The sequence below is a fragment of the Leuresthes tenuis genome, unplaced genomic scaffold (genome assembly GCF_036924035.1).
Source record: "Leuresthes tenuis unplaced genomic scaffold, fLeuTen1.0.hap1 SCAF_7, whole genome shotgun sequence".
In the NCBI taxonomy this organism is placed as follows: Eukaryota; Metazoa; Chordata; class Actinopteri; order Atheriniformes; family Atherinopsidae; genus Leuresthes; species Leuresthes tenuis.
Window position 1 is genome coordinate 4,347,118 of NW_027325361.1, and position 13,423 is coordinate 4,360,540.

The 13,423-nt window shown below is 44.3% G+C and overlaps 1 protein-coding gene across 2 annotated transcripts in view; it reads left to right on the forward strand.

Moving 5' to 3' along the window:
* Nucleotides 1–13,423, forward strand: part of zc3h3 (zinc finger CCCH-type containing 3) — a 57,124-nt gene that overhangs the window by 24,935 nt on the left and 18,766 nt on the right. For both annotated transcript variants that reach the window (XM_072388953.1, XM_072388954.1), the window contains exons 4-5: nt 5,746–5,896; nt 13,206–13,369. In XM_072388953.1, the coding sequence (XP_072245054.1) occupies nt 5,746–5,896; nt 13,206–13,369 (315 nt within the window). The remainder of the gene's footprint in view (nt 1–5,745; nt 5,897–13,205; nt 13,370–13,423) is intronic.

Genomic DNA, 13,423 nt, shown 5'->3' on the forward strand with positions numbered 1-13,423 from the left:
AGCTGTGCTGATAATTCTGCTGTTTTAGATTACAGGATATCTCTGCACAGAGCGACAGAACCAAAAGCCAAATTTTGGTTTCACTGAAACACAAAAGGCAACATGAGATGGTTTGAAATTGTTTTTTGTCTGAAGTGTATTTAATGGTGAACCCGAGGAATTTCTGTCTGATTTTCACAGCTTTAGAGTTTATAAAAACTTAAAATGCAGTTCTGAAATGAATGGATGATCCAAATATGGGATCTTTAAGGTTAGTGTTGCTTGTATGCCACAGGTTCTGGAGTCAGTCGCCCAACCTCACGCTGCCTCACCTTCATCAGCCGTCCTCCCCTTCTTTGTTTTTAAGGGTGAACAGCTACAGACCACCTTAAGTTTTGGAACTAGTCAACTAAAGCTAAATGTTTTTTTGAGTGTCATCATGGTTGTGCAGGCGTTGTCCAGCAGGGAGAGTGCAGGTAGAGAGGACTGAGGAGAAAGTGGCCCCTTTCTTTACACCACATTACCTAATTCCATTTCCATGTTGAGGAGGGACATCAAAGCAGCCTAATCATCATTATGCACTCTCACAAATGCAACTGTGATCATTTAAGTCGTATATTGAAGCTTTTTGGAAGGCGTAGAAGTGTTTTTTGCCCGTTTAGACTTAGTTTCTTGCCTCATTGGACTTCTTATGGAATGTCACTGCATTTCTAGATTGCTCTGCTATTCACAAATTTGCTCAGTTTTTTACCTCACAGTATCACCGCTCAAAACAACGAATCCTAATGTGGACGTCAGTTCCAGGAACCAGCGTGCTGCAGAATTTCATGGAGGATGTCATTTTTTGATTTTGTGAATCCAAATGTTTTTAACTCCTTTATCTATGACTGACAATACCATCGACTAATCAAGCATTCTGGATTACTGATATGTGGAATAACTCACGAACAGGATTGATCAGGGCCGGGCTCGTACCCAGTGTGTGTGCAGCAGGATTTGCATTGATGTTTTGTTGCCCAGCAGGTACACATTTCCTTCCACCTCTGTTGCACTGGGACAGACGCTGAATACTTGGGCTTTGGGAAATAAGTGAGAAAACGTGTTGAACCAGCCTTTTAATGGGGCTCTGAGACAGGAAGGCAGACTACTCGCAGTAGGAGCGATGAGTGCACCGGGAGGCGGCGAGAGTAGATTATCTGTGGATTCAGAGCGGGGAGTCGGTGAGAGATGGATGGACGGCGTGCGAGCTGCATGCGTCTGCAATTGGTGTCTTCACAGTGCAGGGCACCACTTGCAAGGCAGGCCACTGTCAAAGGTCTATTAAGAGAAGATTGAGACTCCAGGTGTATATGTGTGAGTAAGTGTGTTTGTGTGTGCGCGTATGTGTTCACATGCTCATTGGTCATGGTCCTATAGAGGAAGATTGAGACCCCATTGCTCCCAGAGCCACTCAACCAACACAACCTGCAGTGGTTTACAATCAGCGCAACACCATCCATTCATGCTCGCTCGCTCGCACACACACACACACACACACACAAAGGACAAACACCTACAGCTCACTGTAGGTGTCATTTAACAGCAGTCAAGGTGGAACAGCTGTGTGACAGCATCCCGGACACAGCGGGTGTCACGATGTCTGCAACAAGAGTTTAGAAGCAGATTGAGGTGCAGGTTAGGGATGTGGATGGGGGTGGGGTGGGGTTGTACGAGGTTGCAGGGTGGGAATCATGGCAGCACCTTTGACAAGCCCTATTTGTCATCTGCCAGGACGCCCAAATAGCTCTGACTGCAGTACAGATGGATTGTGGGAGAAAAAGTGACTACAAGCCAGGCAACTAATCGTGTACATACCACCACCCCCACCCATATTCTCTCTCCAGCGCTTTCTCTTGTGCTGTCTTTTCTCTTTGATAACCCAACACATACCCTTTCACCCACTGAATCTATATCACAAAAGTAAGAGCTATATATTTTACTCTGGCATAGCCGTTTGGGTTCATTAATTTATGTTTCACGGTCTTATTTTTTAAATTCCTTTCAGCTTCGGAACACTAAAGCAAGAGCAACGAATTGATCAGATGTTTTGTTTTTTGATCGGCAGCAACCTGGAACTTAAATGGCCCGGGCCTTTCTTTAAATATCATTTAAGACCCAGCCAAGCCTGTTGCATTCCACTGAGGTCTAAGGTTCAGAAAGATGAGGCAAATTAAATCCACTGATGATTTTCACTCCACCCAGTGTCTGCACTGTCATGCTGAGCCCAGAGTAAAACCAGGACCTCAGCTTTATTAATCAAAGTGCATTTCAGAGCTGTGCTGTTTACAAAGAGAAACAACTATTCCTGTGTGAATTGAAGGTAACATAGTATGAGCTGTTGTGGATTTTAAAGCTGAGATGGCAAGGTGGGAATAAAACAATCAGAAATATTCAATTCTGCAAGACCCACCCCAGAGGTTGAGGGTATTCTCAAAAACACTCCATTCCGAACAGCCTAACGGAGCCCAGAACTCTGTTCAGCCTCTGGTTCCTGCGGGAGAAACCGAGGGGGGACATGGAAAGACCCCGGTTCATGGTGACGGGCAGTTTGAGGGATTTTTGAGGTCGACTAATCAAGCCAGTTAACGTCAACGAGTCATGCTGTCATCGTGATGTCATCATTAAACTGACAGCGTCCTTTTCCATCTGGTCTTTTTGCTCCTGAAGCGAATCCCTCCTCAGTTCTCCAAACTGAGAGCACCTTACAGCTGCATATTAGTTACTAACTGCTCATAAATGCTTCACACAACCCTTACGGCTGTCAAATTTGACTAATTTCATAAGATTTTAGTTGATGATTATTTGTCATACCTATAATTCCAATTAACAGTTTGATTATCTGTACATTTTTAAGCTACTACTGTACTGAAAGTCTTGTAATGATTAATTTGATTTGTTTTAATTTAAAAACCTGATTGCAGACAAGGTTTCGGGGACCTTGTCAGACCAGGTTGGGGTCCCTGCAGGTGCAAAGCGATTTTTTTTTTTGAGGGTTCACACTTGGTTTTAGGGTTGGTTTTGGGGTAAAGGTTGGGTTTGGCATCCAGCTGTGTCTGTTGAGGAATATGTGAATATGTTGTAATATTTCAATAAAGCAACTCCTGTATATAGAACTCAAATTAGAAATGAAATATCCCTTTAATGTTAAATACACCCGGGACGTGTGGTCTGAGATGTGTAACGCCTGACAGCGTCAGCGTGGTGTAGCCTTTGCAACATTCACATGAACATTTGAGTTCCATGCACCTGCCCACCTCGCAGGCATGCGTGCGTTTCTGTGCTCCCTCAACATGCAGTGAGCTTTTCAGCAGCTCCCCCAGCTCTCTGTGATTTGTGGAACAGCAAATGTTTGTCTGAGATGAATTCTCTCGTTGATCCAGAGCTGCATCGCAGCTGACAAATGAAACCACATCTGGGGGGAGGTGGAAGGTGTGGAAGTGGAAATCGAATCATTGTATTGTGTGTCTCTGTTGCTCCTGTAGTCACGTTTTGCTATTGGATGCTAATTAAAATGGCAGCAATCTTGAGGATTGGCTATTAAAGACTTGTGAAAGAAGTGATAGGAAATGAGCTCCTTCTCAGTCCATAAACTCATTTGTTATCCCTCCCTCTCGCCTTCTTTCACTCTGTCTTTTCTGTGCTCATTAGGAAGATGGAGTGCTGCCAGTGACCACTGCAGAGAATAATGGTAGAGACAGAGATGGGTTGTGCAGATGATGACATTTTTTTTGGGCAGTGGAATAATTCAAATGAATACGTCGAGTAACTGATTCAGGAGGGTTTTACCTCTTCATAAAGTATCAGGCAGCTGATACAGATGTTTTTTACAGATGTTTACTGCCACAAATGGTGAGTCCTTGTCTTTAAAGCCATGAGAATATTTCCACATGAACATTTTTGTGCGAATCATCCACCTGCGGTCGCAGGTTTGAGCCTGAAGACGCCCTCCAGGGTGATGATTTTCACTTACTCCAAATGTAACTTTGTCTTGTCTTTAACATATTCCCCTTTGCTGAAATGGCAACGTGAGACTCCAGGAAGAAATCGAAAGTGCAAACCATGTTCACCAAACCTTGCACATAAATGCACACATAAATGCGCTCTGACTCGGCAGCACATTCCGACAGCTCCGCGCTTCACTGCGACGTAAACCAACACACCATCAGTCGACAGTGTCACTGGGTTTGAGACTCGATCACACCTAAAGTGGTTGTCATGAGCTGCTTTGCCTGTACGTTGAGAGGAAGACGACTACGATGAGTTGACCTGTCAGAGAAGTTACACACCGAACTATTTAGAGGGGAGGGGAGATGGTGCTTGACAGTAGGCGCCTCTGGGTGGTCATTAAAAGTGTTATGGGCAGTAATAAGGCAGGTATTACCTCTGCTACCCTGTGCATTTGCAGTTACATGGGAAAGTAAATGGACTGTACACACATTTATCCAACAAGCTCATATGACATGACACAGTTATGTTTTTGCAATTTTTAAGTTCCATCAACAGAACATACTCCCCAAAAAAGATTAATCCGTTTGTCTTCTATCAGCCGTCTGCTGGCTTGGTAGAAAAGTGTGAATGTAAACACCAGTCGTGAATAAATTGTTTTAGTCCAGACCAGGAATGGATGAGCACACACTGGTGCTGGTGAAGATCTGCTTAAACTGGCTGTTTGAGAGAGAGTTGTACAGAAACAAAGTCTCATAGAAATGTTAATGAGTTGAAGTGAAAATGCTCTAAAGACTGACAGACTTACGGCTTTGGCTGTCTGTTCATACAAAGTGCATCGTCCTATTGTGCAATGATGCTTTTCAGGTGTGTCCAAATATGTTTTACCTCCCGATACAGTTCAGACTGTCGGATTATTCCACCGCAAAGGAGCTGCCAGCCTGAACTTCAGAAAAGTTGTTGGAGTAAGGACAAACCCATTGTGTTTTTATGCCGTTTAGAACCTGTGTGTTTGTGGAGGATGTGCTCTCTGAATGGGGAGAAGCTGAATAAACTCAAGCTTAGCCACATTGTTTTCACGTCTAAGTAAGTTATCCTCTCGCTGTTATGGGCAGTTTATGACTTGACTTGGAACATAAGTTTTACTTGGTGTTTATTGTTGGATATTTAGCATTTTTAAGATAAACCAAACTAAAACTGGGACAGATGATGAGAAACAAAACTTTTAGAGATTTCAGTAGAAACACTTTGGTCTGTGAAGTGTTTGATCTCTGTAAACTGATGAGAACGGAGACTCGAGCGATCTTCAATGCAAATTCTATTCTCTGTGCGTCAGCCGGCCCAGGCCATCATAAAACAACATGATGGATACTCAGCCAAATAAATAAATAAAAACACTTAGTCCCCCTTTTTTCCATTGCGATGGCTCCCCTCTCATGCCTCTTCTCTGATGGATTTGTAAAATGATATAACGAATGAGACTTAAAGTGAGAAGGAAGGAGGGAGGCCGAGCAGGAGGGATGAAGGCAGCGCAGAAAGAGACAGAGCACATGATTTATTAGACTCATAAAAATTCTGCCTCTGTTATTCCCGCTCATTTTTATATGTGAAGCTTATTAAAGAGCACACCTGCCAGAGTCCTCAAACTTGTGTCTGAGTGTGTGCTTTTGTGCATTTGTTCACACATTGACTGGATGCGTAAGTGGCCTCGGTTTCTTTGTGTTGTCGTGTTTTATGTGCAGAAGTTCTCACTCATCTGCTGTTAATTGTTGCTGTCCACAGATCCCACCTCTCCCTCTCATCGTAGCCCCGCCTCCCAACGGGTTTTCAGAACACGCTACAAAATGGTGACCCGCCTGGGCTCCAGCACTGCGCACGCCCTCCACTACAACCCAGCCCTCTCCTGGCGAGCCAAGAGGATCCAGTCTGCCAGGTAATCCGCGTTCACACACACCTCTTCCTGCTGGTCTGTCTTTGTGTGGCTCGGTGGTTAATATCATTCAGTGCGGAGCAGCGCCCTGTCTTTTATGTCACCGTCATGTGTAGCATGAGTGGAAGAGGTTGGGAATTTATGGTGCTCATTTTTACACAGTAGATAACCCAGAGAATAAACCATTTACACCAGTGTCTCCTCCCATTAATTTCCACCAGCGGGGAGCGCATCAACCCCACGATGGATACAAAGAGGGTCTTCGTTTTAATGTCATTATGGACGGCCTTTTATTTTGGGTTCTGTTTTCATTCATCTAACCTTCACCTTTTCTCTTATTCCTGCATCTCACACCCTCACAGATCTCCATTTCACCCTAAATGCTTCTGTCATGAAAGGCAGAGTAAACTTTTACCCACAAATAGAAATATTAGGCCTTCTAAGAGGAGCTTTTGTCCAATAATGTTTAATTTTTCACTCCATATCTATGCCCTCTCGTTCAAATATGGTAACTTGGTCTGGATCCTCGTCCTGTGCCTCCAGAAATTGTTTCCCCGTTGACGACTAAACACAAACTTTTCTCTGGTTATTTTTCTGGAGCAGATAGTAATGACGAGCTTCTGTGCGCTGCCAGTGCATCTGCGCTGATCTGTTCTGTGAAGTACAGCTGAGCCAGTTTGGTTCTTTTTTTGCGTTTTGTATGCTTCTTTTGTGTGTTGGTGGAGGGGTGAGGGTCATTTGTGTAATCCAGATTTGGTGAGGTAGAGGGGCCTGGTTGTGGCTGGACTCAGCCTCTGGTGACTTATTACTATTCATTTAGCTGCTGCAGTAAATATTGATTCATCAAGGGATTTTCAATTTGAGCCCCTTGACATCCTGTGAAATATCACCCTGTGTGTAGAAGTGAGGACAGAGATAGGAAGGGAGGGGGACAGGTCAGGTCCCCTGGGAGAGGCCCCCCCACCCCCAATCCCCCAACACCTCCCGCTTACCGGCTCCACTCATCTATCTGCTTATCTATCTGTTAAACTCCAAGGACCAGCAGCACTTTTATCAGTTTGAAGCCGTTGAGTGGAGCATGAGCTCATATTGTCTGCTCTTAACTACTGAGTGCTGCTCTTCATCTTTGGCCTATCACACCCACTGATCCCTGTCTTTATGGGCTCTCAGCTCTTATCTCTGTGCCTGCTCATTGCTAACCATGCTGGTTAAAAAAAAATACCAAACCCATCATCTGCCTTAGTGAAACTACACAGATGTGAGAAAACATTGTCTCAGATTTCTCTGTCTCAGAAGATGTTACACAAGATTTGTTCCAGCTGGAACAAATTCCCATGAAAATCTTTAAACAGAAGCATCCACAGGGGTTTGTATGAGAGTAAAATGGTTTAATGGTGGTCTCACTCGTGTAGTTCGGCTGATGTGGTCACGGTTAGATGGAGATATTTGGCGTTTCGGTGCAGAGGTGCTGTTGGACGATGTTTAGATGCCACACGGACCGTCAGTGAGTCATATTAATGTAAATCTGCAAAGTTTTCCCCCATCTATGCTTTCATTTCAAATTTTCTTTGGTCTTTTTTTGTTCCTGAACATAGAACCATAAACTTGACCTGGATAGTGAAGTTTTAGTCTTGACTAATTTGACTTTATCATGTTTTTTATCCTGTGTGGCAGACAAGTGTGACACAGTTAAAACACTGCTGCAGTGCAGGCTTTGCTGTTACAGTTGTGGATAGAATATAAAGGCTGAGCTATGCTAAATGACACAAGAAGTGGACTGAAAATCAGTGGCAACAGGTCTTATGGAGGGATGAATCCTCCCCAGAGCCCGGACCTCAACATTATTGAAGCAGTGTGGGATCATCTGACAGAGAATGGAACAAAAGGCAGCCCACATCCAAAGAAGAGCTTTGGGATGTCCTTCAAGAAGCCTGGAGAACTATTCCTGAAGACTCCTTAAAGAAAGGACAGAAAGCTTGTCTCAGAGGGTTCAGGCTGTGCTGGAGGATAAAGGAGCTCAGACCAGATATTCACTTTAAAGCTCCTTAGAAACTCTGATATACTGTACTTATATTTATGTTTTTCCAACTAATATTTGCACCTATAAAGAAGTGAGGGGCTACTTTAAGACCTTTACAAAGTGCTTAAAGCGTTTAAAGACTGACAGAATAGTTTCATGCACTGTAAATAATCAGTTATTTTAAGGTATTATGGAGCTCAGCTGAGTTTGTTTTTAACCTTCCTGTCCTGATCCCAGGACCACAGGAAGTGAGCCTCTCCCTACCCAGCATGCCGTGCTCTTACCCAGTTTTAGCCACGAGGAGCACAGCTGGTGATTTACTGCCTGGTGGCAGTTTGAAAGGGGGGGGGGTATCTGCTGCAGTATTTCAGGCCCCGCCACCAGAAAATAGATATAATCTCAACATTAACTCCATTAATAGTATCAGGAGTTGAATTAAGAAAGCCGTAAAGCACGCACTCTGGAGGATAAATTACAGCCCAGCCCTCTCTCCATCTCTCTCGCTCCCCACCCCCCCGTGCTACCCCTGAGCCAGTCTTTAATTTTCTAGAACCCGATGTTTGCTCTGTTGCTTTTTTATTTTTCCTCTTTCTGTTTGATAAAATGTCAGCTCACCCTCCTCCACTCCCCTCCATATCTCTCTGCTTTGTTTATTGCGTAAACGTTAAGCCCCAACTTGGCGACACGGTCCAATCCCAAATAAGTATACTATCTTTGAGTGTGTATATACCGCATATCTATGTACACATACACACGCACACACACACTCGGTCCGGGCGCTCATCTTCTTTAGTGCTTCAGTATTGATCAGCACAGGATGTAAGAGACTAGGCAATAAAGTGAAGCAGCGCTCCTTCTTCTTCACTTCGCTCCTCCTTTTCCCGCATTCACTCCTACGTTCGTCCCCTTTTATCCCCCGGTTCATTCATTTGCTCATTACTTATCACATTAGTCATCTGCTGCTGTCACTTACAGCCATGTGTTATGATCCACCTCTGCTGCTGTCAACGCTGCATCCTGCTGCTTCTTCACGGTGTGTTCTGCTCTGCTCGCTGCGACTTGGACTCGATAGGCTTGTGATGCTGCTTTGGTTTCCTTTAAGAAGAGCAGCAGTCCTCATGTTTGGAATTAGCCAGATGACTGTTTTTGCTGTGCTTTGTTTCAAGGGTAACTGTTTCCCAATATGAGCTTACTAATGCTTTGGTTGCAGACAAATGGACAAGGGCAGCATTATTCTGAGCAGTCGCGTGACCCTCCAAATTCTTCCCTGTCACTAAAACAAAAGTCGGATCATTCATCAACAGCTCTGGTAGTGCTGAATCGCTCTCTCCTTTATCTGTGCATCGCATGGTCAGAGAAGCGCACATACACTCACACCTGCACACACACACACACACACACACACACACACGTATATAAACTAGTCTCAAGGGAGCTCCCTTATGCCCTTGCTCCATCCTCTGTTTCCTCCTTTTTCTCCTATATTTTTTCTCTGTTATTTATGATGAGTTAAAGGTTTTTTTTTTCCTCTGACCTTATGTTTTGAAACATAAATTAAAAACTCCCAGTACACAAACTGTACATCACCCCCTGGCTGAAACAGTAACTGAATGTTTCTTTCTTTATCTCAGTCTTTGATGGAGCTACGATGTCGTGATTTGAACATATGTTGTGTTGTTAGGGCAGAAGGAAACATTAAACGGGTACATTTTTGTTCCTATTTCATCAGCCTGTGATGCATGATTAAATATATCATATAAAAAATAAAATATAAAAAATATACATCTATATTTTTTATAGGAAAATGGAGGGTTTTGATGATGACTTTTTCTTTTTTTCTTTCTTCATGAGGATGATGTGATCACATCTGGCTGTAATTGGATTATCCACCTTTTCGAGCTCTGAGTTCTCAGTTTCTGGCCAAAATTTTCAAGTTTAGACAAGTCTGGATCCTATACTGGCTTGAAAGGTGATGCACTGCTCAAAAGAGAATCTGTTGCTCTCTTCTCTCCCTGGAGCATATTGCAAACTCCTGTGGCATCTCCAGAGCCAAAAACATCCGGGGAGTCTGTTCACATCGTGCACTCCCCTCAGCTTCTTCACTGTGACCATTAACCGGCTTACACCGTACATCTGTTTCATGTGCAGTGTCTCGTCCCTCATCTTTCGATGCTTCCTATTTTTCTCTTGTTTTGCGTCCGATCTGTTTTTGTCTGCTGAGGGATTTTTGTGTTCTCGTTGCACTGACAAAGAGTAATGCTCCTAAATTCACTGCTCTGCAAATACAGAGACGGTTCAGGCTTTTTATTCCGTATGATTTTGTCAGATGAAGTCATGTTAGAGCACAGTGATGATCACAGAATTCTGTTCGCGACAGCAAACTGTCACGTTTTCTGATGCGTTTAATCTGACGAAAATATGTGAATGAGAGCGACGTTATTGGGAATTTGAATGTATTAATGTGCCGTACTACTTTCACTGAAAGATGGAACTTTTGTGCACATGTGCAGCACCCAGACCCTTTTGATCTAGTTGTATCTTCACCTTTTGTTGTTCTTATTGTTGTTGAGAGTCCAGTTTTTCTGTCTGACTAACACGATGAGTCATTTTTTCCTCTGTTGTCATGTAAACATACTCACTAGCCATATCTGAGTGTTTTTTTTTGTTTGGTTGAAGAATGTTTGTGACTCCGATTGCCAGATCCTTCATCTGTTCTCTGAAACGAACGGTTTAGCTCGTCAGGACAGTAGGTGTTGAAACGGCTCTCAATGGCTTCTGGCCTGGGTTTGAAACTCATTTAAATTCTATTCTATCTGAAATCCCACAAGAACTGTGTTTATGCGCAGATGAGGCTTAGAACTCGATGGAACTTGATGTAATGATAAAAACACGCTCAGTACGCTCTACGTTAACAGTGCTTTAACACAAGCAGTTTGCTCTGAATCTGATCTCAATTAGGCACAAATTCAGTATGGTGTCCTTTTTATGTGTTCTGAAGAAAATTCATGACCACGGGCAGCAATATTTGTGAAATTTGTACTATTCTTGAAAGGAGACACAATAGTGACTGAAATATGAGCAGTGAATAATGTTTGTGTTCTTATATGCAAGGGATTTCCTTTTAATACCTTGTATATTCAGAAGAGCTGCTTAGGTCTAATATAACTCTCGTATGACTGGTCTGAACACATCTTTGGCCCAGCTTGACAAGACTCCAGCTGCTGTGCCATGTTCCAGGTACCTAAAGCTGTGAGACCCTGACAGATCAAAGTCCCTTTCACTCATGCTTCTTCCCATACATTTGGTGGCAACTGAACAGTTTGGTGGGAATCGGTGCTTATCTATAACGTTTCGTGACCGCATTCTGACTGGGCCGGACATTTTAAGATATACGCTTATAACTTTGAACTTTTTTACCTCCTGCGTTCACATTAACAGGCAAACACAGCAGCAATGGGTTGATTTGGCTTCTGATCAGCTGTTCAGAAGAAACCAACACATGTAGTTAGTAGTAAGTCGATATAACTCTTCCATGGTTTTACCTACAGAAGCTACATAATCGAGTCTTTTTTTTTCTCAGCATCTGAGCCAAATGAAGAGGAGAAAACTGTTTAAAAGTGTCGGAACAGCAGCTGAAGCTTTCTGCTCTCCATCAGGTCATACAGCAATCATTTTAACTGCCTCCATCCACCACACAACACAGTGACTGTGTCCCCGGGTGAATAAAAAAGCTCATAATGACTATAATGTGCATAATTAAACCCATGACTGTTCCATCAGCAGAAACGTGTAGAAACATGATATTTTCAGCTGCCACTAGGTTTTACACTACTTGTCGTGCTAATATGAGTTATTACGGTTATGTGACTAGTTGTTGTAAGAAGAAACTACACCAAAGTGTCCAGTCTCACATGAAAGGTGCATATCACACCTGCTCTTACACAGCCATGTCTGCGTGAAGCTGCGAGGAGCATTAACAGAAAACTGAGCAATGTGGAGAATTATCGTGCCCTGAAGGTGCATCACGCGGTGCAGCAGTGGTGAACACGGGTGTGTGAGAGGTCTGAACCCAGTGGATACACATCTAACGGACAGGGCGTTAACATCCATGGTCACCCCCAACTGACTGCAGCCCTGTGTCAGGGTTAACTGCAGTCTGTGTTAACTGCTCATGTCATATCCCCATTAACCTCCATTGTGGCTCTGTGGGCCACCCGGTTCTTGTTTAAGCCTCCCTGGGTGGCAGTCAGTGCAACATTAGCCCCCATTACAGCTCCCCTGGCTGCAGTTGCCCTGTGTAGGGCAGCCACTGATCTTGTATCTGTGAAAGTGAGTGTCTGTGCTGCTGAATTATGGCGCACACTCAGGTGGTCGGTGTATGTGAACGCAGCTGATGGTTGATATTTGCTGGGTTTCTCTCTTATTTGCAGCAGTGCAGCAGCTCTCCACGTGTTAAGCGTCCGTGTCAGTTGTTTTGCGCGTGGCGTTCGTTCGGGGTAACCCTCTCTCTTCTCCGTAATGGGAGGCATGAACTCTCGCTCTAAACCCATTTCCAGCCCATCTGAAATACAGCAGCAAATTACCTCCAGCGGCGCCCTGCACACCAGCCCCAATCCGCCCCAAATAGAAGTGACAGGACAGCGCAATTTATCGCCATAACCCCTGCACCGCCCCACCACCAGCAGGCAGCCCCACACACACTGCAGCTTCGCACGTGCAGCCGCCTCACACACACACACACGTCTACTGAGTGACTCCTGAATGGTGAGTGTGTGTAGAGACCTGTGATTGTGTGTAATGTACATACTGTAGTCGGGGTGTGTGTGTGTGTGGTCTCCACATTCCAGCGTTGGGGCCAACCTCGCTGCTCTGGCCCCCTGCCCTGCCTATTATCTCATTGATTTCCTTCTCTCCTCTTTTCAATTCTCTCCATTTCCACACTGCCGTCCTTTCCATTAGAGGAGCAATTTAACAGAGTGCTGTGACATGGGAGGAAGAGAGCTGGAGGAGGAGGGGGGGTGACTACAGGATGGGAAACATAAAGTGAAGAGGGGAGATGTAGTCGAAGAGCTGGAGGGAAGATGAGCAAAAGAGGGGTGAAATTAAAAAGAGGGATGAGCTGATAATATTCTAACTCAGAGCCCAGCCTGACTGAACATTTCACTGTTAGCAAACTGAACTAAACGGATAAGTGGATGAAAACCTGACCTCATATCTATGATTTCCACAGATGTCCTTACTCCTCATGATGATCCATCATTTCCCTTCTTTTTCCATCCCCCCTTCTTTCAGGAGCTTCCTTCAGAACCGTCTCAGAGCTCCTCATGACAGACGTCCATCATCCCCTCAGCGCTGGATGGGAAGTGGGATGTGCTGGATTCGTGGCTCCCTGTACCGGGTGTCTGCCAATAAGTTGTCCCGCACCGTGACGACCAACATGTCAATCAATCGAACAGGTACAGATGTTTAGGAGTGTCTCGGTCAGGATTGTTTAGTTCCATCCGAGTTCC